Source organism: Bombus terrestris, chromosome 3 (assembly GCF_910591885.1).
Source record: "Bombus terrestris chromosome 3, iyBomTerr1.2, whole genome shotgun sequence".
NCBI lineage: Eukaryota > Metazoa > Arthropoda > Insecta > Hymenoptera > Apidae > Bombus > Bombus terrestris.
This window is the reverse complement of record NC_063271.1, coordinates 2,265,395-2,293,205: the sequence shown is the minus strand read 5'-3', so window position 1 is coordinate 2,293,205 and position 27,811 is coordinate 2,265,395. Positions and strand designations below refer to the sequence as shown.

At 42.7% G+C, this 27,811-nt stretch overlaps 2 protein-coding genes across 5 annotated transcripts in view; one reads left to right on the top strand and one right to left on the bottom strand.

Moving 5' to 3' along the window:
- Positions 1–26,422, bottom strand: part of LOC100650718 — a 31,190-nt gene extending 4,768 nt beyond the window's left edge. The window contains exons 1-7 of one of the 4 annotated variants that reach the window (XM_048404730.1): positions 25,617–26,422; positions 7,649–7,814; positions 7,318–7,465; positions 7,162–7,244; positions 6,808–6,961; positions 6,410–6,687; positions 4,809–6,160 (exon numbers count right to left, since the gene is read on the bottom strand). In XM_048404730.1, the coding sequence (XP_048260687.1) occupies positions 6,482–6,687; positions 6,808–6,961; positions 7,162–7,244; positions 7,318–7,465; positions 7,649–7,702 (645 nt within the window). In that variant the 5' untranslated portion in view covers positions 7,703–7,814; positions 25,617–26,422 and the 3' untranslated portion in view covers positions 4,809–6,160; positions 6,410–6,481. Of the gene's footprint in view, positions 1–4,808; positions 6,161–6,409; positions 6,688–6,807; positions 6,962–7,161; positions 7,245–7,317; positions 7,466–7,648; positions 8,200–25,616 lie in introns of those variants that run through there. The other 3 variants (XM_020868689.2, XM_048404731.1, XM_048404729.1) reach the window with 3 other exon arrangements.
- LOC100650594 (probable ATP-dependent RNA helicase CG8611) lies at positions 8,272–19,016 on the top strand. Its single transcript, XM_003394224.4, has 9 exons — positions 8,272–8,476; positions 8,542–9,402; positions 9,471–9,737; positions 9,808–10,028; positions 10,132–10,789; positions 10,866–11,096; positions 13,398–13,740; positions 16,419–16,620; positions 18,564–19,016. Exons 1-9 carry the CDS (start codon positions 8,417–8,419, stop codon positions 18,700–18,702), a joined length of 2,982 nt encoding a protein of 993 aa, XP_003394272.2. The 5' UTR covers positions 8,272–8,416; the 3' UTR covers positions 18,703–19,016.
- Positions 26,423–27,811: the final 1,389 nt, after the last annotated feature.

The window sequence follows — 27,811 nt, the reverse complement described above, 5'->3', positions numbered from 1 at the left end:
GTTTCTACGTCGACGACATATGTATTTGCGTATTAGAGCATCGACACGGCCGAATTCCCAAAGCAAACGTCGAGAAAGAAAAATATTTAGTGACAGTCCCTATGTATCGATGGGGTGGTACCCGTTATTAGGGTTCTTATTAACCCAGCATATGGACTAGAAGGGCGATCTCAGATACTGATCGAGCCTTCCTCTCTCTTTTACTCTCCGTGTCGGTGATCGCGCGCATAGATACCGCAGTTTGCAGTAACAGGTCCTATTTCAAGGGATTACAAATAGATTTAATCTTTATCGGCCATCTTCTGTTTTCCGATCTATCAGCCAGAATGCAAATGCTCGCTTCTCTCGGACCGTAAAAGGAAACTTGAAAAGAGCGAGCAAATCTCGTTTCGTGTAACGTTATACCTCGATCGTTCGGTGTACCGTTTCATGGTTTTAAATATTTTTGATTCCTTGTTATGAAACCCACGTATACACCATTTTTGAAACGTATACTCTAAGAAGATAATAGACGAAATTGTATTTCTAAGTTGCTAATTAAAACGGGTTGTTCTCTCTATTAAGACTCGAGAAATACAGGAAAGATGATATATTTTTATTCGAGCAGTGGATAATAAATTTTCAAACGGAACAAAAAATTTATTAATTCGTTTATCAAGAAGTTCAAGGGTAGAACAGTTAACGCGTTAGTTCACTTGATTTGGAGGCTTAATGAGCCCGTTGACACTTTGATGCAGGGTGTCCCGCGTGTCGCCAGGGAATTGCCAGTTCAATAATTCAGAGGCTGGCCGTAATGGAACTTGTCCGCGGGACTCGATCTATCATAGGAAATTGCACGGAGCCCTTTTACCGCCGCTCATAAGAAACATACATATTAGAAGAATAACAGCGGCCTAGCTCGTAACCTCGTGTGTCTGTCGTTCCGTTCCGAGAATTGATTAGAGCCCGGAAATAAATCGTGCGTGCGTGCGTGTAGGTGCATTCGTCGGCATATATCTATCCACGTTCGAAAGAGAACCGGGACATTTCCTCTAAAAACAAAAGAGAGAAAAGAAATAAAAAAAGAGAAAGAAACTTGTCAAAAAGGGAAGATATGATCGGATTATGTAGAACGAGAGAGGAGATAGTAGCGCAACGTTGGATACGAGAGAAGAATTTCAAAGTTTATCGAATTCCCCACTCAATAGAGGTGCTCGCTAGGTGGCCGCTGTTAATTAGCCGTCGATTCATTTAACGGGTTGAGTGACGCGACACGATTATTTCAAGTTTAACGAGCAGTCGATTAATATATTAATGACGATCAGAGGGACTTTGAGTTTTGTTGATGGTCACGAGATGAAGATGACACGCGGTGTGATTAATTGGTGCATTCGCTTCGAAAGCAGAACCGGTTCGAAATAATCGCCGATTCCGTTTGTGCGAATTTTTCCGGAAGCTCTAAGCTCGTCCCATCTGTTCGAAACGAGAGAACTCGTAGCTCCGACAGCGAACCGGCCTCTCGTCGTCCGTCGGCACCGAGAAACCCTCGACGTCAAAAGCAAAGCTCAGAGGCAATCATGAGCTTTCGAATGCAAAACAGCAGCTTTCGCCTAGCAGCACTCGGCACTTTTACATTTAAATGTAAACTCGCTGAGTGCGCGCCGCAGAGCCACCCTCGCCATATCCTCCCCCATCAAGCAACGGACCCCTTCTCGACCCCCTTCGCCACCTCCCGCCCTCCTTCTCTGCACATCGTGCACCCCTATCCGCGTACCGTTTCCATCCGCCTGCTCCACCACCTCCTCTTCCTCCTCTTCCTCCTCCTCTCTTTCGAGGACGTAGGCGATATGGCGGAGGCGCCTGGATTTAATATTTTACACCTCAAATGTTGGGCGCGCGCGCGCCAGCCAGCAATGCAAAACAGCTCGTCGAGTATCCCTCGAGCTGCTGGCCTCTTCCCTCCGTCGCCGTCCATAACGATTCCCTCCCCTTTCGGCTTAGATTGGATTTAAAACGCGCTAATTTGTCGAGCACGACGCGACCCACGCTTTGCACAACCGCCCCGCTCGCGTGTCTTCGACCGTCCGTGTGACCATACTCCTTCTGTAGTCGGAACTGCGTACAGTCGCGCGCCTCTTTGCCACAGAGGTATGTGTAGAGGTGTGTGGGCACGGTGGGCCACATCTAAATTTAAAATCTGCTTTGCATAATGCCCGACCTCGTCGTTGCTCGTCGACCCCGGGACCGCCTAATTGCGGCCTCGTTCGAGCCCCGTGTCCCTTCGACACCTACAGCAGCCATTCTCGAAAAACCGGCTCCTTCCGCCCACCACCCCTCGCTCGCTTCCGCCACTTTGAATCGCCCGACCAGATAACCAGACACTGTTCCCCTCGTTCTGTCCCTCGTTATCGATCTACCCTTTGTACGAAGATCGATCTTTGATTTTCGAGTAACCTACAATACGACGTTATCTCTTCTCTTCACGAGAAAAGAAATTTATGTTCCTCTAAGATTGAATGAATCTCGGTGGAAAGTTTCCACCGAGTTGACTTCGTCATTATCATACAGCTCAGATATTTCAAAGCAATATCCCAGATCTATCGATTCATAGATAGATGAGTCCAACCACGAAGATACGTAGTAGCGAGGCCATATCTTTCGGCCAGTTGCCGATAATTACCAATTATCAATTACGTGGCGCGGTAACGAGGTAGCGTTCGATTGCTTCACGTAGCCGAATACACGCGCGGGAACGTGGAAACCTCGTTGAGAACGTCGGAAGTCGATCGAAGGAACTCGTTTCCACCCGTTCTTTCTTCCAAGGATAATGGCTCTAGTAATCTAGCTTAACCTGGCGATACGGTACGAAATGAAATATCGCGTATCTGGACTGTAATGGCCGCTTGTACTTGAAAGAAAATCAGGTTTCTTCGTTAAATAACACCTGCATGACAAAGAGCCTGCTTAAAATTACGGTTTGCAAATGAAATTCGTATATGACACGAGGATCAACGTACACACACGAGGTCGACGAGTATTCCGTACACGTGCCTACAGATTTCCATCCCTCGCCCACTAATACAGTCATCGTGACGTATTGTCCAGGAAACTTTGTCACAGTGGTCACGGGGTAGATCGTTCTGTATCGTGTTTAATGTAGTATTAAACGCAGCTATTGTGCCCTACCGTCCATCGTGTTCACAAATTTATTTCCTCGCTTCCCGCTGTCCATCCGCCTCTCCTTAGAAAAGAAAAAAAGCACGGACACGTGCCACCCCCGTTACGACGCAAAGAAATTCGAAAGTAATGTGATTTCTCCCGTTTGTGTCCGTTTCTCGAGCAGGGACGGTCATCGGTCTGCGTTTCAGTAGCCTTGCATTTTCCACTAGCGAGGGAAGAAGAGAAAAAGAATCGTACCAAGTAAGAGACAGGCGATAGGTATCCTCTTATTCACATGCTAAGACGTTTCGCCGATATTCGCGTACGATTCTTGGCAAACTAAGTTTTTGGTCATGATGCGCGTGATTTCCCATCTCCCATTTTTCCCCCCTCTTCGTCTTATTCACACTGGCTGAAATTTGTAAGTTTGACGCACAACGGAGCATCCAAAAGAGTTATTTAATTTTTAAGACTGTAGGATGTTGGTCGAAATACCATGGTTTCATAGAAACGATGTATCCGATATTAAGCCGCAAAGAAATATCGAGGAGCAAACGGGTAAAGCGTGTTCGCAAGAGTACCTACATGCCTCTTACTGTCGTTACTGGCAGTTTCCTGCGATAACCCCAGCATTATACTCGTGGCCCCTGAATAACAGGGGAAGAGAATTCACAATGGGCCACAATGACTGAGCCAACATTACGAATTAGGCTCGGTTACGCGTTTATTGCTGATTCCGGTCCAGGGCAGCGGCGTCGCAGCGTGTTTTCGAAACCGTGCGAGCAAACAGATGAGCTATGAGATACACGGTCGCGAAAGGACGCCACTGCGGAGATGCGAAGTATTAGCATTGGTTAGCTTTATGGGGCGTTCAGTTCCGCCGTTCTATCATCGTCTCTTTCGCGCCCGTGGTGTTCGTCTTTTCGCTCTCTCTTTCCAACTCACGTTCGGGAGAGAACGAACGCGGCAGATCAATAAAATCTGTCTGTCTGGAAAAGTAATGCCAAATCGACTGTCCGTTTTTGGCGACGAACAAATAAATGTCACAAAAGGAGTGGAACGGCTACGCGTACCGACCATTCCGTCGAACCAGACGCTTTAAGGTTCGATTTTCTTCTAGTTCGAGACGATCGAATCTATTTGCCAAAACACCGAAAGGAATCGACTTTAGAACATAGTTTGATACCGTAAATGGTCTTTATGGAATATTGATCAGGATAAGGGTTCTCGTAGGAGATCGAAGAACCTGAAAAATTTGTTTTTTCACGGTTCGGTGACTAGCAAGACCGGAAAGCACGACAAGAGAACCGAAACTGGGACGCAATAATTATTAATCAATTTCGTATTAATTGTTTTCTGGGCGTCGAGCTTAAGTGGGATGTTGTGTTCTGGCTTCTGGCAAGCTCTGCCCCGTAACCAGCTAAAGTGTCATACAAGAAGATTAATTACGTCGCACCACCCTTTATATACACCATGCGTGTGATTACCCTTCTCCTTAATCCTTGGATACTCGTAAAAGTATTCCAAGTTGCGCGCAGATATTAAAGAAGTGTAGTAAACAGCACGTCATTCCGTGAAAAGGTATTTTCTTTGGGAATGACATTCGACGAAAGTTTGCCTTTCGCAAATACTTAAAGAACAAGTTCTTCTGGAAATAATAACAGCTATTGTTTTACGTGTTAGCTTACAAGTACCCGTTTATTTCAGACTTATTTCAGTATTAAGTATCATACAAATTTACAAGAAATATTTTAAGAAAGTAACAGCCGCAAATACGATCTTCAATTGATTTAATCTCAGATCAAGACCTCTTCGTTTTTTCGAATAAGCACGACTCTTTCGTGGTACATATCTACTCTTCGTCGAGTTTTTTTTTCGTGATTGCACCCTGGTTGGTGGAAAAAAAGGGGTACGCGAAAATAAAAGAGACTCGAGGGAATAAGATTTCGCCGGTACTTCGTTCTCGATCCACGAAAGAGCCAAGTTAGTTTTATTTTACAATCCATCGGCTTCCACGACACGGAGGGGTGAGTTTCGCCGTCTACTGGTAGGTAGGTACTTCAGTCGAAAGACGAGAAAGAGAGAAAAAGAAAGAGGAAGAGAGAGAGAAAGAGAGAGAAAGAGAGAGACAGAGAGACAGAGAGGAACGTGGAATGGTGGTTGGAATCCTTCTGGATGGTTGGACGAGTGTCGAGGAGGGTGTATAAGTTGCGAGGGGGCGGACCGGCTGTCAACTAGTGTTTTAAAAGTTTGCGACAGTCTACAAATTGGCTCGCTCAGTTCTTTTTAAAAGCACCACCAACCAACCACGTCGCGTACCCCACTGTGTCTGTCCTTCATGTTCGCAGCCGTATCGTTCAACGGAAAGCTTACGAAAGTTTTTGTTAGCGTCAATTTATACGTCGAAGATATATCTTGTTATCGATAATCACGTAAATTGACGACGTCTCCGAGCTTAACATAACTCTCGTGTAAGGAACACGAAATTGAGAAACATTTGCGCGGTGAAAGGATATTCTAGAATATTGTAAAAGTTGCGCTCGTTGGTGCGTTACTATTCGGCGAACGCAAATGATCGCCTAGGAACGTGGTGAAACGCCCGAAATAAATCGTGAGAAGGGTCTTTTTCTATCAGCTATTGTACGCTCGATCATTATTCTCGAGAGTTTCGAGAAAAGTTCCAACCATTTTTGGACAAATCGACTTCCATCTAGGAGACGCCGGTCCTCGTATGGGGAATATGCTTGCGCGCGATTCAAATCCCGGAAGTTTAAAAGTATTTCGACGTAAAACGTGGCCATTTCTCAAATTTTCTATGCAGCTACGCTCCGCCGTGGGCGCATTTGATACACTCTATTAGTCGCATCCCCGAACTGATTTATCGAGTTACCCGCATTATTATACATTTTCCCAGTTACGGGACCGAGATTCATCGTATTCTGGTAGTTTGCCTGCTCTCCGCTCATTCCATTAGTTGCGAGTGATCAATGGTTATTACGCGGACTTAAGATTCGAATCTTTTCTAGAAATGGAAATGTTTTGAAAGAAAAAAAAAAAAAAGAGAGAGGGGAGAAAGAAACATAAAAATGATATCTATACGCGTCTCTCTATAGAACGAATTATGTACGTGTATCGCAAAAAATGATAAAACTTGAAAGCAGTCATTGATTTTTATGCTAAGAAGCTAAGATTAGCAGTTGAAACCATGAATAAATATACGAATGTTAAATGAACTTGCAACGCATAAGCAATTAATTACTGTACGTTTTACCTGGTCTTTTTCTTGTTGAAAAATGCAACATAGGGACAAAGTCCAAAGAGTCCACAAGTTTGTGTGTATTAGCTATTTGGATAATATCGGAGATAATCTCGGTGAATCGAACATCAAAAAATTCTGCGAGAGGAACGATGGTGATTTTAATCCGCCGCCATTGTTCGATTGCATCGTCGATGTGGTCGAAGTTAGTGGTAAATCTGTATGGTTCCGTTGTTCCTCGATCCATTCTTTCCGAGCATTATACACAATCATCCATATGCACGCAGAAAATACTAAATCAGAAAAACGTAAACTTTGTCAATCATTCATACGGAAGAAAGAAATCGATCGACAAGTACAGTCTAATAAGACATACTCTCTATCGGTGAGTTATATAACTTTAACATACTCACCTAGGTAGATACTGCACAGTGGAATGTACCATATTGATTTATCGTAAACATCATATTGCTGTTCGTGCGTCAGATGAATAGACAACGCCACGGACTGATCTATTATGCTAATCACTTGCAAATAAATCCAAGGCACGGCGCACTTAGGTTTCCTCTGTGAACGTACGCCGAAGTTAGCAAGATCGTTAGCGAGTTTAAGCAAGGTTGCTACGTGCCAAAAATACGTTCTTCAAATAAAGAAGTCTACGATCGATTCACTTTCAATACACGACTACAACGTCCGTTCTCTTTGGTCATTTACGCATTGTATTTCGAACTTATCGAGAGACATTAACCAGCTAAATATATACTTACGGAAATTGATCCCAAGGCGAGATACGCACTGGCCAGTAAAAACGATATTATGTATACGAGGAAGAAAATCACGGTTGTTTGTGCTAAGAGTTTCGAGTTCTACATTAGTACCATGATATTTTTCGAATAAATCTATTCGTTCGTCATTGTACCCACCTTTATACCTTATTTGCAAGTTTTTTAAAATTTGCAACCAATTAAAACCAAGTATACCCCAACTTTCAATGGAATTAAAGAATTCTTCGTCCGATATTTTCGAAAAATATCTGCTCATCAACAGGTTTATCATAAGTATTGACAGCGACTAGAAAAATACATAATAAATAGATAATATAGCAGGAAAAAGATATAGAAATAGAATATGTAACGTAGTAACGATAATATTCGTCATCGATAAAAACAAGTTTGAACAGTAATTTAACAATATTTTCCGTTACCGTACCAAGTGTTCAAAACCGGTTTAACTGACGGATTGTCTGTCACTTACCATGGTGTAGGTGCTGATGATCCTTGTGATCAACGCTAGTCCGATACAGTGCATGTTCTTGTCGAATTGTTAACGTCTTGATACGATGAACTACGAATGCGAAATGTTCGAACAAGCAGGAATGATCACTGTTTTCGTTACTACGTCAAACGACACTTGACTGATCCTTCGTAAAAAATGTAAACACAAATGTCCACAAGTAAATACGCGCTTAAATTTTAAAACTACGAAATACAATTCTTATAGTAATTCGATCCATCTACTAATTCCTCTGATTATTTCTTCATAAATCTACGCTCGAATCATTATTATTAATAGTAATCGATAATACTTCTAATCGATAATAATTAATTTCGCAATAAGAAGAAGATATTGCATTGGTGTATATATTTGATAATTTTTACGTGATATAGCGATCATTATAGAAAAATGTTATTATTTGGTTTTCACTCAAAAACGTATATCTACAAAACCTACATGTGTTGACAATAATATTAGCTTCTCAATAAATAATGTTTATTATGTTTCTAACGTGGATTTAATCACAGATCGAAAGAACACTGCAGTTTCGACAGTAGCCTCGAAGCCAGCCGCGCGCAACGATCTGCGCATGCTCAGTGTCTGAACTAGTCAAACGTAAATGTGTGCCTGACATGTGCTTTTAGGTTAGTTCCACGTTTTTAAATACATATTGTGTTTGTTAATCAATAATTATAGACGTGCGCGTTGTTATTTTTGAAAGTGTACATTAAAAAATAACAGTTCCAAATGACTATACAAGACATGGATATTTCTTTGAATATTTGTGCAAAACCTGTTGATAAAAAGGTAAGTGAAAGGTTAAAAATGTTGTTAAATTGTCATTTTCATGGAGAATTGTAATTTTTCTATAGAAAATAGGGACAGAAGATGATTCTATCCTTAGTTTAATGAGGCAGACAAAAAATAAGGTAGCTAAAAGTAAAGTTCCAAACAATAACGAGTCAAAAAATGTCTCCGTTAGAGAAAATAGTACTACTAAAAAAAGAATTAAACAAAAGTCTTTAGGAACAATTGTTGCACTAAAATTAAAGGGAACTAATACACCTAATAAAAATCAGTCTTCTGTTGTACAAAATAAATTAAAGACTAAATCACAAGTAAATATTAAACAGAAGCAGTCGCAACATGAAATATCTAAAGAACCTACAAAAGAATATAAAAATGATATAGAAACAAGTGACTCTTTGACCAACAAAGTGAATGAAGCTTCTGATGTCCCTGTTATTTCATTCACTAAAGTTACCAAAGAAAATTTTGGTAAAACTTTGTTAGCAAGAAAGAGAAACATTACAGATACGAATACTAAGAAGACATTGTCTAGCATATTTTCAAAACGACCAGAATCTGAAGTTAAAGAAACTAGTTTGTTTGATTCTTCAAAGAAAAGGGAACCAGATGAAAATGATATATCAAAAAAGAAAGCTAAAGAGGAATTTAAAGAAGAATCCAAAAAACCTTCTGATTCACCAGAAAAGATAAATCTTGGCAAGAAAAAAAAGAAAAAACAGCTAGAAAAGTCGAAAACTGATAACAATAGCAATGTAGGAGATAATAAAAATATAAATTTCTCTCATAAACCTGTTGGAAAGATATCTTCCTTATTTGGGCATAACCCAGACATACCAAACATTGGACAAAGATTAGTAAAACCGATAAATGAGCCTATATTTACAGGGACAACCTTTACCGATCTTAAAATTCATCCTTTCATGGTTAGTATTGTAGAAATGGCATATCTGATATAATAATATATTTTAATAATTATAAAACATTTTATCAGATATCTAACTTGGAGCAAAATATGCATATCACTAAAATGACTATAGTGCAGCAGAAAGCAATTCCCCAGATATTTTCAGGGAAAGATATTCTAGTTAGATCACAAACTGGTTCTGGGAAGACATTGGCATATGCTTTGCCTATAGTTGAATGTTTACATAAAATTAGACCAAAATTAAGTAGAAATAGTGGTTTAAAAGCTCTTATAGTTGTACCAACTAGGGAATTAGCACTACAAACTTACGAGTGCTTTCTGAAATTAATAAAAGTAAGTGCTGCGTTATTAATTATTTATCGATCACTTGAGTACATTTCCATTCATTTTCTAACGTGTTTAGCCATTTACGTGGATCGTACCAGGATATCTAGCAGGTGGTGAAAAAAGAAAAGCAGAAAAAGCTAGACTGAGAAAGGGATGCAATATTTTAGTCGGTACACCGGGTAGATTATTAGATCATATAAAACGCACGACGGCTTTAAAATTGAGCGATGTTAAATACTTTGTGTTAGACGAGGCTGATAGAATGTTTGACATGGGGTACGAGAAAGATATATCAGGGTATGTTCTTTATCTGTAGCAAAAAATATATAAAAATAAAAATAGAAGTAAAATAAAAAAAAAAAACTGATGTTAATATTTTTATAATACAATACCATTTCAGTATAGTGAGTGCTTTGAAGGTGTCACTCCCAAGTCAAAACACAGGATACGATGCCATGAAAATGTTGCGTCAAAATATAAAGAAAGTTTTTACCGATGAAGATCTTGAGCACTTGGAAAATAGTGGTGATTTAGAAGAATCTCGAAACGATAAGCAAAAGGATAACTTATTGGTTGAATCGAACAAGGACATAGATGTAGAATCTGAGGACGATGATATTGTAGACAATACTAAACGAAAACAAGTGTATCATTCTAGCAGTGACGATGATTCCGATCAATGCGAGCCTTACGTTAAATCGAAAAAGTCAGATAGGCAGAAAGCTTGTTCAGACTTTGTGGAAAAGAAGGAGTTTGATACCCTGAAAGATAAGACGCAACTCAAAGAAGATGATAATCATAATGGGGACGAGTCGAGAAGGCAGACAATTTTACTTTCCGCGACATTGACACAGGCGGTAGAAAAATTGGCAGGCCTTGCTATGGATCATCCTGTTTTCATCGATGCTGCTAAAGAAAATTTGGAAACAACCGGTGGTGATGCAAACGAGCTTAACGAAGATTTAGTAGTTCCACAAAGCGTGAATCAAAGTTATATCGTCACACCTCCAAAACTGAGAATGGTGACTTTAAGTGCTTATATCGCGGGAAAGTGTCAGGTAGACTTTCTATATGAAACTACAATACTATTCTTTCGTACTTAAAATTTCATAAGCTTGCTTGTACTATTAATAGAGTCACGGTCAACATAAAATACTGATATTTATGGCCACGCAAGATATGGTTGATTATCACACGGAGATCTTATCGTCTGTACTAACTAAACCCATCGACGAAGATGACGATGATTCTGATCCTTTGGTCGACGTGGAATTCTTCAAATTACACGGTAGCATGACTCAAAAGGAACGAACTGAAGTATTCAAAACTTTCAGACAGGCGAAAAGTGGAGTTCTACTATGCACGGTAAGTAACGTTTTATGCATCTAATAGTTAGGCTTGGAAATTTTCAATGGTTTCGTGAAAGCTTACCCATACCTAAAGTAAAATAAAGTCAGGAGATTATTTTATGAAAACAGCGAAACTCCTCTGTGAGAACAAAAATTATTATAAAACAGTGGCAAATGAGAGAAACGGAGAAGGAAAGAGTAGAAGAAAAGCTAGAGACACCAACGGCACTCCCCCAGCGGTAAATTACCCCGTGGCTTATTCTTTCAGAGCAGAATTTAATATCTCTGGACCCACGCTGTGCCCGGAGGTTAAAAATTATGCGCGCACATGAGGCCTTCGTAACGAGTATAATTATGATTGTTTGTCCGTTATCCGCTAGCCCTTTCTTTAATTGTTTTCTACATTTAAATAGCGAATGCTCGCATTAATAATGCTTATCCTGATAGAGAGATTTCATCGGGAGAGCCGTCAGTGCTGATACCGATACTCACGAAAAATTCTAATTCTGGAATGCGAGCATTGGCCTGAAAGGCGTTTCCTACGTGTTATTTCGAAGAATAACGCGATGCAACGGTTTACGACCGATAGACAACTTTCTTTCCTTTACTAATTACCATCGTATTACACGAATCAAATTAATCGTGTATCGATTTAGTGAATCAACTTTCTGTTATATCGTGACTCCATGACAACTGCTTTATCATTTTAATTAGTGGTGAAAGTGATCGATCCTGACGTCCGATAAATATCGTTAAAAATGCAGTAGTAATAATTAAATTCATTATCGTTCGCTTTGCAATTTTCTTCCTCGTCGGTTAACATGAATTTAAAGCGCCAGTTGAACGAAGAAAAAGGAAGAGACCATCAAAGTCCAGCGGAATGCACGAATTTTAAAATTCATGATCCACGACACGCAACAGTGTTACACATTACTCACAGCAAAGATTAATTTCTTTTAATCAGGCGATTGCATCGTTGATTCAACACGTGTTTCACGGTAACTCGTTACAGCTTGTCATTATTCTTTCTACCTTCTTCATTAGTCTCTATATAAACCGATTAATTGCTATTAAGATTATCGAATAAATAAAACAGAGAACGGACATCACGAAATGTTTGTGCCGGTGTTTTCCACTTCGTTAAAATTTTGGCGCTTCACTTTCGAAAGGTACAAACGTTGATCCCAGAGTGCCTGAACAACGATGGCAGCCGCCCACATTTTACAGCGTCACTTGAACGAAGATTCTATGGCAGCATTATTAATTTCCACGTTGAAAACTCACGAGAGCCCCCGCGGATGGAATGTTCCGCGGCTCTCAGCGGTGGTGAATCCGGATCCACGAGGTGATCTATGGTCCGAGTGAGATGTTTTGAGCGGACGATCCGTTCTCGATCCTCCGAGCCACGATCGCGGCCTCTCTCCTAAACGATCGTTTGTCTTAATCGCTGCCATCGATCGCTCCTCGTCCCTGTTTTCGTTACATTATATCGCACCGGTGGCAGCTGCGGTGCTTGTTTCATCTAAAGATACGTGGGCGTCCTCGGCCGATTTCACTTTATCAGACTATCTTTCGGTCGAGTTCTAATCGGACTTGTTTATACCCGCCGATCAATTACAACGATTTTGAAATATTCCTTCTCAGGAAAATAGTCGATCATTTGGTATAATATATTTGTATAGAATAAGTTTATCGTGGAAAAATAATACCATAATCAGCGTGAAGAAACGGACGAAACAAAATCGCGCCGATAAAACACGGTTCGCCGTCAGGATCGGTATTTTATTTCGATAGGGCTAACTTCTTTCTCGTTTTCCTTCACCCCGGCGCCTGGACCGTTGCGTCGTAGGTTGGCGTCGAATTAATTCGATAAAAAGATATAAAAAGAAAGAAGACAGACACATCCGTATCGTGCCGCGAAAGAATTTTCGGGGCTACGACGCCCCCCACTGGTGGTCCGGGATTAGTCTCCAGGGTCGTCAAGCAGAAACTCGATGTGCTCCGTTCGGTAAATCATTGGTTAACCGAACGCAAGGAAATCAGGGCCGTGCTCAAACGTTCGCTGTTGGGGTTTCACAGCGGGCGCTCGCTGCCAGCCGCGCGCATTCACCTTCGTACAAAACGAGAAATCGGCACGGTTTGTAAGACATTTGTACCGGCAGATCGCACGCTCTCTCGGTCCTTGCTCTCGCCTCTTGGATTATCATCGAAGAACAAGATGTTCGAATCATCGGCCACAGCAGAACTTTTCTCTCTTCAAGTTTTCCATAAGTATACTTTTAATTTCAAATGTACACGTTCGATTCTCCTTATTTAGGATGTTGCAGCTCGAGGATTGGATCTGCCAAAGGTGGACTGTGTGATTCAATACACAGGACCGACGTCTGCCAGAGATTACGTGCATCGAATTGGTAGAACCGCGCGAGCTGGTTCTTCCGGTTCGGCGACTATCTTTTTAACCCCGCCAGAAATTGAATTTGTCCGAATGCTCGAGTCTAGGCGTATCAGAATCAGGCAAGAGATCATGGACGATATTTTAAACAACCTATTGACGCCCCTGTCGAAACATTCTTCCGTTCACAACGCAGCGATCGGGCTTCAGAATGAGTTCGAAACTATGGTGTTGGAAGATACGAAATTGCGGGAAAGAGCGTGCAAAGGTAAGCCTGCTTTAAATACGCTAACGTAGATGGGTGATAGATGTATGCACGGAGGTAAGAGCTCGATAGAAAGTCGAGTCGACTTTACGGTTTTACGCTTAATCCGATTTTAACCTCTGCCATGATGAGACACAAAGTACTCATGAAATTTAGCGAAGGATGAGGAAGCACGCACTTCGATTCAGTTGGATCGGAACGAAAGCGAGCTGACTTTGGGGGACAGTAAGCCAATTCCAGCGGGCACCCTACTCGCATATAAAGCAACCCTTACACGACCGCGTTGCAGAGCCTTTGCTCCGTCTCGGTTTTCGTCGGCCACTTGGATATTTACATACTCTCTGGATGATGGGAGCGATGATCTTGTTTGCTGTGTCATGGTTCCCCTATTAGAGTCGTTAAGCCGAAAAATTTATTTGCTGCGATAATAAATCCATTAGAACGCGACGATTCGAGTTTCATTCGGAGGGAATACTTATCCTCATGCTCGAATATTACGAGCCTGCTATAAAGTACGATTTGCGATGCCAGAGAGACACAGTCGATAGTGTCAGTAGTGTTCTCGCCGTTCGAGGGTGATCGATTCCAAAACGAAAAATAAAGGCCATAAATCTTTCTAAGAGGTTTTTGAATTTCGTAGTTGTATCACGTCAAGCGTGGCTTTACACGAAGGTTAGCCACGGTTTTTGAGCGCTTAGCCGCCTCCAGATTTGAGTGACGGTACACAGTTAACCACTTGACCGTTCCTCTACGTGCCTCGGGTGATTGATAGATTAATTGTCGTTGATAATTCGACGCTGCGCTTTCCACGAGGTCGTGTCGTTACAAAGAAACAGAGAAAGACCGTGAAAGCAAGAGATGAACACAAATTTGATTTAGTTGTACGTACCTTGAAATCGGAAACCTTTCAGACGATACCGTAATTCTTTTTTTTTTTTGCAACACCTCCAAAAATCATAACGATGACGAAGCAATATCTAAAAAAGAAAAAAAAGTATCAAACACTTCGTAACGACATCTTTCGTTCTTTTCTAAGTCCAAAATTTAATTCGTGAGCAATGTAATATCCTGGCAGAGCGCATAGAAGTGGAAATCTTGCTAATTCGTAACATTATCGCCCCAATAGAGCCGAATAGCCCTCAATAGTGAATACAACTCCATAGAACAACCCCCTGGCCTTCGACCACTACCACCAATCAAAGAGATTCATCCACTCCAGCTTGTGTATATGTGTCGTCCTTTATACCAGTCCTTAGCTATAGCCTTTTCAGTGTAACTTTGGTAAATGCTTCTGATACTTTTCCATCTTTATTAAATTCTATGAAAAGTTTATACCTTCATCTGCTCATTTACGTTTCCTCACGTTTGTATTATAGACTAATTACCGATGAAATGATATATCGTAAATATTTTTTTTAACGAAAAACGTAATTTAACTTTCCGAAATAAAGGAATTACTAATGTTTATCTTCGATATATTTTTTACAAAATTCTTTCTACTAAGAGGAAGTGGATAAATGGTACACAACAAGTTAGATCGAATCTAGTGTAGACCACTTGCACGCCTTTCGCATGGGGGTGGCCGACACAATCCAACCACTGAATGTGGCTTCCGCCAAAACCACTTACGCTTTGTGGCGAGAGACTCTTAACAATGCGATACAGGATACAAATACAATAAGACGCAGTTACATCACTTAGGAACAATGCCACCCCACCCGGCCCACTCTTGCAGCCCCTACTCGCGTTCTCTCTGCCTTCTCGGCTAGATACCACCCCCGCGGGTGATTTATGTGCTAAATGGAGAAAAACATTTCTCCCTTTTCAACGTCGACACCGGGCCACCAGAGAAAGATCTTTGCAAGTTTCTTATGTACGGAAGCGTCGAGTCGGGATAGAAGGCAGACGGAAATCAAGCCGGAAAATGTCAAGACATAAGGTCTACGAGGTGAATTATCGGAATTAAAGACGCTTAAGTTTTCCTGATAGAAATAGTCGTCCAAGTTCTTTTTACTAGACCTTACGTTTTAATTTTTACATACGATATCTGTTCGACAAACAAATTTGATACGCGCTTGGAAATACATCGAAAAGAAACAACAAATTCGCAGATATTCTTTGACATCGATAATCGTAGCTTTCAACTCGGATGAATTTGAGCGAAGGGGAGAAGCTGAAACATGCCGATCCGTCAAAAGAGCGGACAGAGAAGCACTTCACGGTAGATTTTTCGCACGGAGTGACAGTAACAGTGGCACATGTCAAGTTCTCTCAGGATCGGTGAACCCCCGAGTTTCTCACCCGCTCGCGGAAGCTGGAGAAGTTAAGAGGGAATAAGGGGGATGACTATTAGCCACAGCACTTGACTCGACCCCCGTTAATGCCTCTTAATAGCACACCGCGGGCCACACACCCCATAGAATCGCGTGCGCTGCCTGCCCCCCGTGGAACTTAATGGAAGCTCGATTAATAAGGGCGCGCTACGCGCAGTCAATGATTAACATCCGAGTTACAGTGCACGTGGCCTCATTTACACGTGGACGAAATCCACGCTATTCTTAAAGCTGTTCGCGACGGTTCTCGAGATTTTATTCGAACTCGCTGCTCGTCGAACGTTATTAGAGCTTGTAACGTAGCTACGATCAAACGCGCGAGTAATCTCGAATCTCGTTGGTTTTCAGCGTACACCTCGTGGATACGTTTCTACTCTAGCTACCCACGCGACATGCGGGAGATCTTCGATCGACGAACCGTTCATTTGGGTCACTATGCAAAGAGTTTTGCTCTAAGGGAAACTCCGCAGCGAATCGGTGGAATAGGGAAAAAGCTGCACGAGAAAGACAGCTCGAAGCAACAGCATAACAACAGGCTCACGAACGAGAAGTAAGTATTCGATTTTATTCTGCGATGTCTCTATCCTTACGTCACCTTATTCGATACGATACGATAATCCGAACGGATTCTTATTCGATTTCAAAGAGAAACAGGAGAGACAGACTGCCGGGTGACCGGTTGGTCGATGTTTGAGGTAGACAATCACGGAGACGAGCGAGCTCGCAGTATTAATGACGGATTCATGCGTGGCTTAGCGTGTTAACTGCGATGCACCCCTCTCTCCATCTCTCCCTCTCTTTCCCTCTCACGACAATAACTAACAAACGCAACCACGTGTGTTAACAGATAGTACACGCAAACGTAGCGGGAGGACAGCTCGTGGTTCCTAGAGAGGTTAGATACGTCAAAACTGTCGCTTTGTGTCATTCGTCATGTACGACGAACGGGCGGACATGGTGTACGGTGGCTGGCAACCATAAGCCATACGGCTCTCGTCGTGCTCATCCTCGTTGTTCCCTATCTCTCTCGGTTTCCCTTCGTTTCTCTCTATCTGACGTCGGTTGGCTCTCGTTCTCTCTAACCGCGTCTCCGTCTATCTCTCCGGGTATGCATTTCACATGGCATTCGGCTGGCTTCTGCCCTTCTCCAGGCTTCTCCCGTTCTCTCTCTCTCTCTCTCTCTCTGACTATATCTCTCCATTGTTCATAATTATACAATACGGCTATTAAACAGACTGATGCGACCGCTACTTCCGGCCCTGGCTGCGCCATTTACGGAAACCACGGGACGAGCACGAGCCTCCCTTCACTCTCTGCTTCTCTTGTCCCCGTCTCTAATCTTCCCCCTCTTTATGGAAAACTCTCACCCGCAACGTCACTCTGATTTTCTGGCCATCGCTCGTTATTTCTTCGACATCCCGTATTTTTTCCGGTCCGAGGAGGTCGCGTTTCGTCGATCACGATTATCGGCAGATAAGACGGCGCGTGTACCGTAACGCTAAATTACTCTTTCGTTGTACGATACGTAGACCATTTCTAATAAATCTGGCCTTTCTACTCTCGTTTATGTCTCTTATATTTGGCTACTTCGTCTTACAATTCTAATCGTAGAACTTACACGGTAACCGTCTGTCCATATCGCTCCAAAAGGGTATTTATCTATCGAGATGTATATCGACGTTTCGATAGTGACACGCACCATGCCGCTTTCTTTAGGGCAGACATTAAGCACTAACTTGTTTAATGCGATTTGAATGGGCGTGCTTTCGATGCACACAACGGGTAACCGACGGGTGCCCTCCACCCGTAGAGAGAGAACAAGTTGGTTTTAATGGGTGAAAGGCGGGCACCGAGCTGACGCTCCAATGGATCGAGAGACCCATGGTGTACGCCTCTGTGGGTGCGATTACGCTTGTTGTTGTGTGCGTTTCTATATATATTTACCGACTCACGCCAGGGTATACGTGTCACCATGTGCGCCCGTGAACACGTCTAAACACCATCTTTTCCACGATGGATCATAGGATACACGAGAAGGAAACGTTTTAGGAAACGTTGGTGTCCATCGGTCGAGGGTTTCGATCCTCTTAGAGAAGCGAACCGAAGGGAACGGTTGTTTTTGACGAAGCTGCAGATTTTTGCCGACACGTCGTCGTATCGCGTGCTTCCGTAGAAAAGAACGATTCCGTTTTCTTTCTGATTTCGATGTTTCTTTTGTGGCGCAGCATTAGCCGCCGCCAAAGATTAGGCGAATAAAACGGATCGACCGGGAAAAACTTAGTGACGAACGTGAAATTCGGTACGGCAGTTGGCCGAAATTCTGTGGCACGCCAGCGGACCAGGGGGTGTATTGCCGGTTTTTAATGCGAGTCCGCTTTTTTGTCGATTTTCGATTACCTCGCTCTGTCCTCGCCACATGTCGTTTACGTCGAATTACCGAAAATTGCGGGTTAGCCCTAATGCGACGATTAAGGAGCGTCTCTGCGTTTTCAGGCTCGACGGGGAGCCGGCAAAGAAGCAGAAGCGTCAAGGTGACGAACCGAAGATGGGGTTGCTGAAGAGAGTCAGAATGCTTAACACCTCCGAGTACGACAGCGGCCTCGAGCCCGTGAAGAAGCCAAAGAAATCCTGAGCTTCGCATTATCACCTCGACTACTATCGAACAAAATACGATTTCGTTATCGTGATTCCCACCTCTCATGTAAATATACTGTGCCTTCCTTTAAGCGCACGGTTAACCGGAAAATCAGGTTACTCGCATTTTCCTCGTTTTAACCAAGCTGCTGCTTACTTACTCCGTTATACCATGCGATGTACATATCCGTAGGTACACGGTTGGATAGATCGATTGTTCTGTATATAGAAATATAATCTCGTTCGATATCTCTATGATATAAAGATACCAAATGTTCGAATATTACGGAAGGAATAAACTCGGCTTACGAAGCTTGCGCGTTACGTTCCTCGTCTACCTCTCTTCCCAAATGAAGTAATTAAATAATTTCAACGAAATTCCTCTCGCTCCTTGCACAGTTCGTCGTATCGTATACTCGCAGAGCATAGTAAACAGTGCACTAAATTGCGCTACGCCGAGTGTGCGCGGATGTGGTGTTTTTTGGTCGTAAATATGCGAGGACGAGGCGTAAGTATGTCGGTATGCAGACGAACGCAGAATAAAAGGGGGAGACAGAACCGAAAGAGGAAGGGGAGGAATAAGGGCGGAGGGATATGATTAATACGGCAGCATTATTTTCAGATTTTTTGCAGCGCGATCCGCGAGCGCAAATTGCTTGCAAATAAAGGCGGCGTCGACTATCGCCGCTGGTAGGACAACGAAGAAGCGGAGGGGAACAACGTTGAAGAAGAGAAGGGGTGGAGGCCGAGAGCTCAGCCGGGCTTAATTTAATTTAATTATGCCTTCTTTCTTCGCTACCAACGCGCTGGAAGATAGATGGCGTGCTCGGAATCGCCTGAATTGCCTCTCCTGCCGGCATCGGCGTTCGGAATTACGATTTTCTCTGATAGATTTCGACTTTCCATTAATCGGTCAACCTTGCCGATTAATCGTTGCGATGGCGACATTCGCGAATTTTTCATTCGAAAGTTCGATTCAGCGTTCGGTATTGCATTCGCGATTCTACTCGGCAGTCGATTTCCAAGTGGTGGCTGCGTCACGAAATAGAAATTTATTCGGTCTTCGCGTGCAAAGTTCGTTGGTCGATTTACCCGCGACGAGGAATAATCACCGAACAGCGATTTTTATTCCGCGTGACCGCATATTTTCGAAAAATCAACCAGATGGTCGTGAGCCGAACCATCGTGTCGTTCGGCTCGTTCCTTCGAACTTCGAGCAGATTCATTTGCCTTAACGATTGTCCGCGTGCCGAATAAAGTGTTTTTCATCGTCGAAAGAACAGTAAGCGTCGCATGACACGGTGAAATTTAATTAAACGTAATGTCCCTCGCTCTCGTCCCGATGCCTTTTCGAAACCCACCCAAGTAGCAATCTGTGAGCGGGCACATTAGACGAGACGGGGCAAAGAGTGCGATATTTATTCGTAATGTGCATCGCAATTCGTCGTGGCTTAGCATCAGTCATAGTCATCGCGAGCGTGCACACGCTCATAATGAACCGTACGATTAGGATATCCCGTTTGTTCATTCGTCGAATGGGTTTCGTGGACGAAGAAGTAATCGTAGATTGCTTCGAACGAATAAAAAGGAAAGCCGAAGAAAGGGTGTAATTCTCATTACCGGAGGATATGCGCAGCTTGAGTCCGATTAATATGACAGAAAAGGGAGGAGGGAAGGAGATGGAAAAAAAGAGGGGGAAAAAAAAACGATAAAGAAAAGAGCCGACTGCACGGGGACGAACCGCGTATCCACCCTCGTGTTTCGTTTTTACGTAGAAAAATGCGTGTCCGCGACTAATGCGCCACTGAAAAAACGTAAGCAGATATAAAAGGAACCGATTATTCCGGGCGATTACCGATTTCCGGCCAGTTAACGATTTTTTCGAATCGTTTACACCGCAGACCGTGTTCATTATTACCAGTCGTTACATCTGGTATTTCGTTGGCTGCTTTTGAATTACGCCAACATCGAAATCAACGCGCACCGTTCTGCAACAGATTGCAAAATACGATTTACGAAAGGATTCATTTAAAAGGCATCGAAGTTCGATTTTAATTGGATACTTTCAATCGTTTCGTTATTTCGAGAATACGCGACACGTGTCGCACGATTCTACTATCGAATTATCGCAGCTGTTCCACGGGAAATATCACGTGTGTCTCACGCGAGCCTATCGTTCACGTGACAAAACTATTTGACGATGAAAAGTATGTTTTGTGATTTCACGCTCGGAATTAAGGATAATATATCGAGGAGATGATCGCCGATGTTCGGACATGGGTTCGACGATCCCTCTCCGCTAGTGTACCATATTTTTCGTAATAAGTACGTTGTTATCGCGCGCATCGGAAGATATCGAGAAGTTTCATCGACGGTCCGAAAGGCAAAGAAAGAAAGAAAGAAAAAGCTGGCGCGATCGTTCGTGTATCGGGCGAACCATGTTAATAATTCAACCGTGTACGTAGATATGTAATTGTTGCTCTAATTATTCCGATAACGGTGCAATTAAGTTTCACGAATAACGCGATTTATGTCAGCGACGCGGTGCACTCTCTTGCCTCGACACAATGAAGAGAGAATTCTTTCGTGACGGCAGGAAGACGAGAGAATTATTTCCTCAAGAGCGGCAAGTGAAATCCGTTCGAAAATGCGTCGGAATCAAGGCGATTAGCATTTTGCAGGCTGCTCATATCCCATGGAAACGTTTTATTGGCCTGTCGTGTGAAGGAGCCATTGCCTCGGCCAGGCGGCGGTAGCAATAGTCGCACGTTACCTGCAATAGCTCTACTCTTCCCTCGTTATTTCCTCGTCTATACGATATGGATACATTGCACTGCACTCGCTGTGTATACTCGAATCCTTGGGTTAAACTAAACTGCGATCCGGTTACTCAACGTTCCCTCTATACACTCTCTACGTCTCTATTCGACACTTTAGATTATCTTCTCTGATGCGTTACGGAGATTCTACGCGTTGCGTTAATAAATAGAATTCTAATAGAGAAATAAGTTTTTCGTCGTCTTTGGTCGATTAGATTGGAAGGGGAAAAAACGGAAAACGCATAACGGCGAAAAATCGTGTAAGCGAAAAGTTGCGAAAAATGTATTACGATGTTGCATTGTACCGTTTCGAACATCGTTATGTTCAATTCATGGTAGATTTGCCGGTCGATAGGATTTCTCGTGCATTACCGCATTAGTGCACTTCATCGCGATAAGTAACAAGCTGTAAACTGCTTTCCCCGATGTGATGCAGGACTGCGCGATTTTGTTGCCTCGGTACAAACGATAATAGCGCCCGTATACACCGGTTACTTAACGTTCATTATAATTAACACGCTCGATGCCTTAACTTTCCCAGGAGGAAAGCGAGAATAATGTGCGTTTGTAATCGCCGACGCGTACGCATTTAAGTTTATCATTTCCTCGAGTCGCTAATGACCAAGGAATTTACAAAATTTAACGTACCTTGTAAGTAATTTTAATAGATCTCGACTCCTTTAACCCCTGCCACGTACCGTGGATTCCGTTAGCTTTTAATTAATATAATTACAGCATCGGGCAACGCGTCATATTTCTACAGACTTAATGCAAACGCTATTCGCGCGATTCTTTAGGAGGTGTTTTGCACACGTTAAAGTACAAATCGGAAAAGGCAAAGATTGGAAAAAGAAGCGGCGTTCGCCAATTAGAAATATTTGGACGAAAAGTGAGTCATGCAGGAGGAGTTTAATGAACGATCGCGCACAGCGGAAGCGTGGAACTCGGTGAAAGCAACGCAATCCCATTTCGCGAATTCCGGGTGTCTTTGAAGCGACGATCCGCCGCGATATTCGCGCTCCGTGTTCCACAACAATTAACCGATGGCAATTAAGACATCTAAATTAATTCGTTATAAACAAGCCAGATATTCCATAGCGAGCGAAGCCACGTAATTGCCCGGATTCTCACAAGCCGCGCAGAAGAGAGAGAATCCTCGGTGCACACCTACAGCTGCATCAACGCGCGGCGTGTTATACATAATGTATATGCATGTACACCTGCAATTTACCAACACGAGCATCGTCGCCCGGTAATAGCAACAATTACTTTATTTTACCATCTTCCCGGTTCTCAAACGAGCGCGCGAGCTTCACCTAGGCAATTTCATTTCCTCGCATTTTAAATATCCGCCTGTATAGAAGAAACCCGTCGTCAAGGCGACTTTCTTTTCTCGCCGCGGAATCGGCCGACTGTTTAGACGCGAATTAAAAAGCCTTCTGCGCATTTAGCTCGCCTACCGACTGACGGTGCGCGCTAAAACGAGACTCGAACGTTCGGGAAACAATGCGCTGATTAGACGCGATCTTCGGTATTTATGTCTGCCGTTGTAGCCTCCACACGTAACGATGGCCTTAATTTGATGATCAAGATCTGAGAAAATTATAAGTTACCGTTTCCTGGAACAGCTTCCCGTTGCCGTGTAATACACCAAATTGAAATTGTAATTTAGTCGTATGAACGCTTACTTACGCTTTGAGTACAACGATGCTTATTCTTTTCGTCCGCTTATGACGAGTCCCTTTCCAGCCCATCGATAACCATCGCTAATTATATGCATCAATTAAAAGAAGAAAATAAAACCGTCCTGTAGAGAGTTTAAGCTAGATAGGAAAGTTAACGAAAGATAGAACATGCCGTGCACGAATGTACGAACAGGAACCCCGGTTGGCGTTTCATCGTCGCGAATACACGGTCCGAGTGGTTTTATGTAATAATTTCATTATTGCACGAATCTCGATAGCTTCCTGATGCCGTGTTGTTATGTTACACGATAATTGTCGTTTTTCACGTCCGTTTCCTCGTTTCGAATTATTCTAGTTACGATCCGAATATAATAATAATAATAATAATGCCCGAAGCGTACGGCATACGCTTTGAAAACTAGGCGTTCGATAATGTCACAATAAAACGCGACGTCGCGCATCACCGCGACAACAATTCGCTCTTTCCTTTTATACCTCGTCGTTTACGCTAGTTTTTTCCTTTTTTTTTCCCCCAACGTTTCACACGGTTTGAGCGCCGACGAAATCGTTAGAAACTCACTGTCGCAAACATACGTTTTGCGAAATTTTATGTAACAGTTTCGTCGTCTCGCGACTCCTGCCAGTTTCCTGACGGGATAACGCTGCAACGCACGGTAATTGTCATTTTTCACGTCCGTTTCCTCGTTTTAAACCATCCTGCCTATTCGCTGAGCGACATTTTAACGTTAACGAGTATGTAGTAGTTTAACGACACTCCTGGGACTTAATTGGCTACCGGTGGATTCATCATGCCGCTCAGCTACGCCTGTTCCTTTTGTTTCACGGACGCATCAATGTTGCGCTTAACTTTGCAATCCCTTCTCACCGGTGATTAATGTCCTGCAAACGATGCACGCTGATGAACAATGACAAATCACTATCGCCGAACTGGTCGGTAATTTAAAAATTCGAATTTAAATAACGAAAATATCTCTCCCTCCCTACGACGAACTAACGAAAGACAAAACGAAAGAATGGAAAGACGACAGCTACGAAGACTAGTAGAGGATTGTATTTGCAAGAGAACATCGTTGCCGACAAATTGCAAGGAGTATCGACAGTGTGACGTTTAGCGAATCGATGATGTTGCTGGTCGACGCCTCGCGGTAAAAACGGCGGTTTGAAAAAAGAAGGAAAAAGGAAACGACGGGAAGAGGAAGGGGTGGGGAGGGATACTCGAAAATTATTCCGATATGAAACTCATCGCGCGGCGTATCGCGTCAAAGGAGCCAATTTAAAACAGCCCTTTCCAAGATTATCAGCGCGTCGTTGCGGTGGGATTAATATATAAAAAAGACGAGTACAACGAAGTCGGGGAAGGGTGAGCCGAGAAGAGAGATAAAGAGAGAAAAAGAAAGAGTAAGAGGAGGGGCAGAAGCGTGCGGGATTGGTAAACTTCCCGGTAATTTGTTCGTCAGTCGCTTTGAACCTCTTTTAAACAACTACTGTGTTCTCTTCCACGTTTTTTCGCTATCTTCCCCCACCCTTCGCGTTGCTCGTTTGAAAGAGGAAATTATTGCAGACTCGACGAACGAACGAACGAAGGAAAAAGAAAGGCGGAGAAAGGGGCAGGGAAACGGTGGAGGAAAAACTTCGTGATTAAAGGTGCTTCGGCTTGTTAAATTATTCGGTAAGAAAGTGCTTGGGATGGCATTAAAGATTCTATCGTGAGAAGTTTCGGATGGTATTTCCCTCGCAATTATCGATGAGTCTAATGAATTTGTTCCTACTTCCCTCTTACTTCATCCTACGCCACTTTTCTGCAAATCTCAAATGCATTAAACATTTCAGTGTCACTCGTGAACGGTGAGCATTTCCATTTCTTAAGTAATTACAGAGAATAACGTGGATTTCAAGAATGAGAAAATTACAGCAAGGGATTGTTGCCTTGTATCCTTAATTGCCCCACTTTTAAACGTACATCCTGGATCTTGGTATTAACGACACGCGAGCTCCCTCCGAGTAGTAACGAATATCCTTCGCAGCCGCAATAAAACGTTAATTTGGAGTATCGACATCATGAAAGCAACTGGGCGAACACGATAAACAGATTACAAGATACTTGCCGACCGCAGTGCCTTCGGGCCGGGTTTTACGTTTCTACGTATTTACGTATTTGTAATGCACTTAAATACATTCTGATGCAAATTTGAACAGTTTCTTCAGATCGAAATTATTAAAACAGAAACTTATCTGTATTTCAAATTCTTTCAAACATACGTTTCTTCGTGTTTAATTATATGTGTATCGTTATTTCTACATCTATTAACTACTATCATAGCATATTAAAGGCGATTTCAGAGGCATTATGAAACATAGTTATAAAAGATAAGATCGTTATAACTTACCGCGTAATCTCGGTTACGGATCTCGGCGTGCGTAAAATGGCGTTGAATTTTCCGCTTCCTACGTTTGTCGTTAGAAGGTATTTTTATTCCTCCTCAGTCCTTACGTGACTTCTCATTGCTTCTTTTCAAACGAGACACGCAAACACACACATGTCGACAGATGGTCAATTGAACGTTCTACAGCGTCGTTGGCAATTCCATCAAACGCTCTTGTAACTCTCGATCGGATAGAATGATAAAACTTTTCGAGGTTTCCTACTTCGTTATTGCTATTTATATTGTTTTTAATTACTCGTGATTACTCTGATAAAAAAGGTTAGATAGATTATTTCATTCATTGACAAATAATTATTGTCGAACCAAGTGGGAATGACATCTCATCGATATAATTTCCTGCTGCGTCCAAGTTAATTCGAGGAACAGTGCAACACGGTTCGTTGTACCTTCGAGGCACGAGCAATAAAAAGTGAAACGACCACGATTGGACACACCTGTAACTGCATGGCCATTATGCGATGTTGTCGTGTCGATTTCGAAATTCGATCGCCTCGGATCACCTAAGGTTTCTCGACCGTTACTCGTTGTCACCGACTCTGCCAGATTATATTTGGATTTGCATACGATCGACGCGAGTCATGAGCTGCCGCGTTACAATCGCACTAACACATATTCCCGTTTCCGTATCGCATCATACGGAACAATTCAACGCGTTAATTACGGAGGCACAAACGAGATATACGAGAATCTCAGGTAGAAACGTGTCACGCCGCGAAAACACTTGATTAATTAATCGGGTACGATGCGAACATTGCGCGGCGAATTGAACGTTGACAAAAAAGTTAGGTTACGTTCTACTCTGCGAGTCAAAACGGTTCTTACTAATCACTGAATATACCGCGTTGATATTTATCATAATTGGATATCGTAAATCATTTTAATTAAAAAGAAAAGAAATACATACTTACGACAGTCCGATATAGATATTCATAGAAAAAAATTATACATGGAATTGTTCGTACATACATTACACTGATTAGACTTTCTTTTACACGCTACTTCCGCTTTCGCTGCGCCGGAAGTGTTTCCATAATTAATTCGTAGGAAAGATACGTATCTGGATTAAACGAGCGGTAAAGCAGAGAAGAGATTTCTTTCTCGATTTTAACGTTCGCACCATTTCACCGTTATTTTCTATGATAGAAAAGACGAGACACCGATAAGCGCGGGGTAAAGTTAGGCCCGTGTATGCGCATCCAGGAATTCGATCGGTCCATCGATAATAGATTCTAAATCCGCGAGACTGCGCTGTTCGATAATAATTGGAAGAAGAACGGTTCGCGCACTAGTCGGTAGGGTGTGTGTACAGCGCACACAGGCTGATGTTAGACGTTTGATTAATAGCGTCAGCGCTCATTGGTCACGCTACTAATAAAGGAGCGTTCACACGTATTAAAAGTTCGCGCCTCTGCGTCCACGCCGGTATGCTCGTCGTCTTCGGTCGTTGTGGTCGAGAGTAGTGCGATATAACGAGGGAATGGCGTGTCTTGCTCATAATTGAAGCGAGCACCTACAATCCAATCGTTCTTAATCATTCGAATTCATCTCGCCTGCGAGTTCCGTTCTCCATTATTGCTCGTTGCCTTGCCAAGTCGCGAAAGTTATACGAACCTCTGCGCTCCTTTACTGCCAATAACAAGTATGGACGAATGACGTTTGGGCAGTTACCGTCCCAGTTCGAGTAAAAATATAATTCGACACGATAGGTAAGTTTAAAATGTTTGCTGCTATTCGTCCAATGTTAAACATTCGATTTTGTATGCTTATACATGGTACGATAGGAGGTGTATATATATAAGGAGGTAACGGTAATTGACGCGAAAACCCGTGGATTTAAATACGTGCTCGAGACAAGCGAGTGCTCGTAAATTAATTTTTCCCTCTCCTTCGTAGTAAAAGGGCGAAGAGATTCGCGAAGAGCGAAAATGGCGGAGATTACGCGAAATTATGCAAATGCGCGGCATTGTAAAGGGGATCTGTTTTTCGTTTTATTGGACTGGGGCCTGCGGTATCCTCGGTCGTATAACCGAAACAAAAGCTTACCTAACGCAGAAACAAAGGGTGTAGGGGCGAGTAGAAATCTCTTGGGGGCACACATGCAACGAATTTAACTGCTTCCCCAGGCATTACTCTTGCTG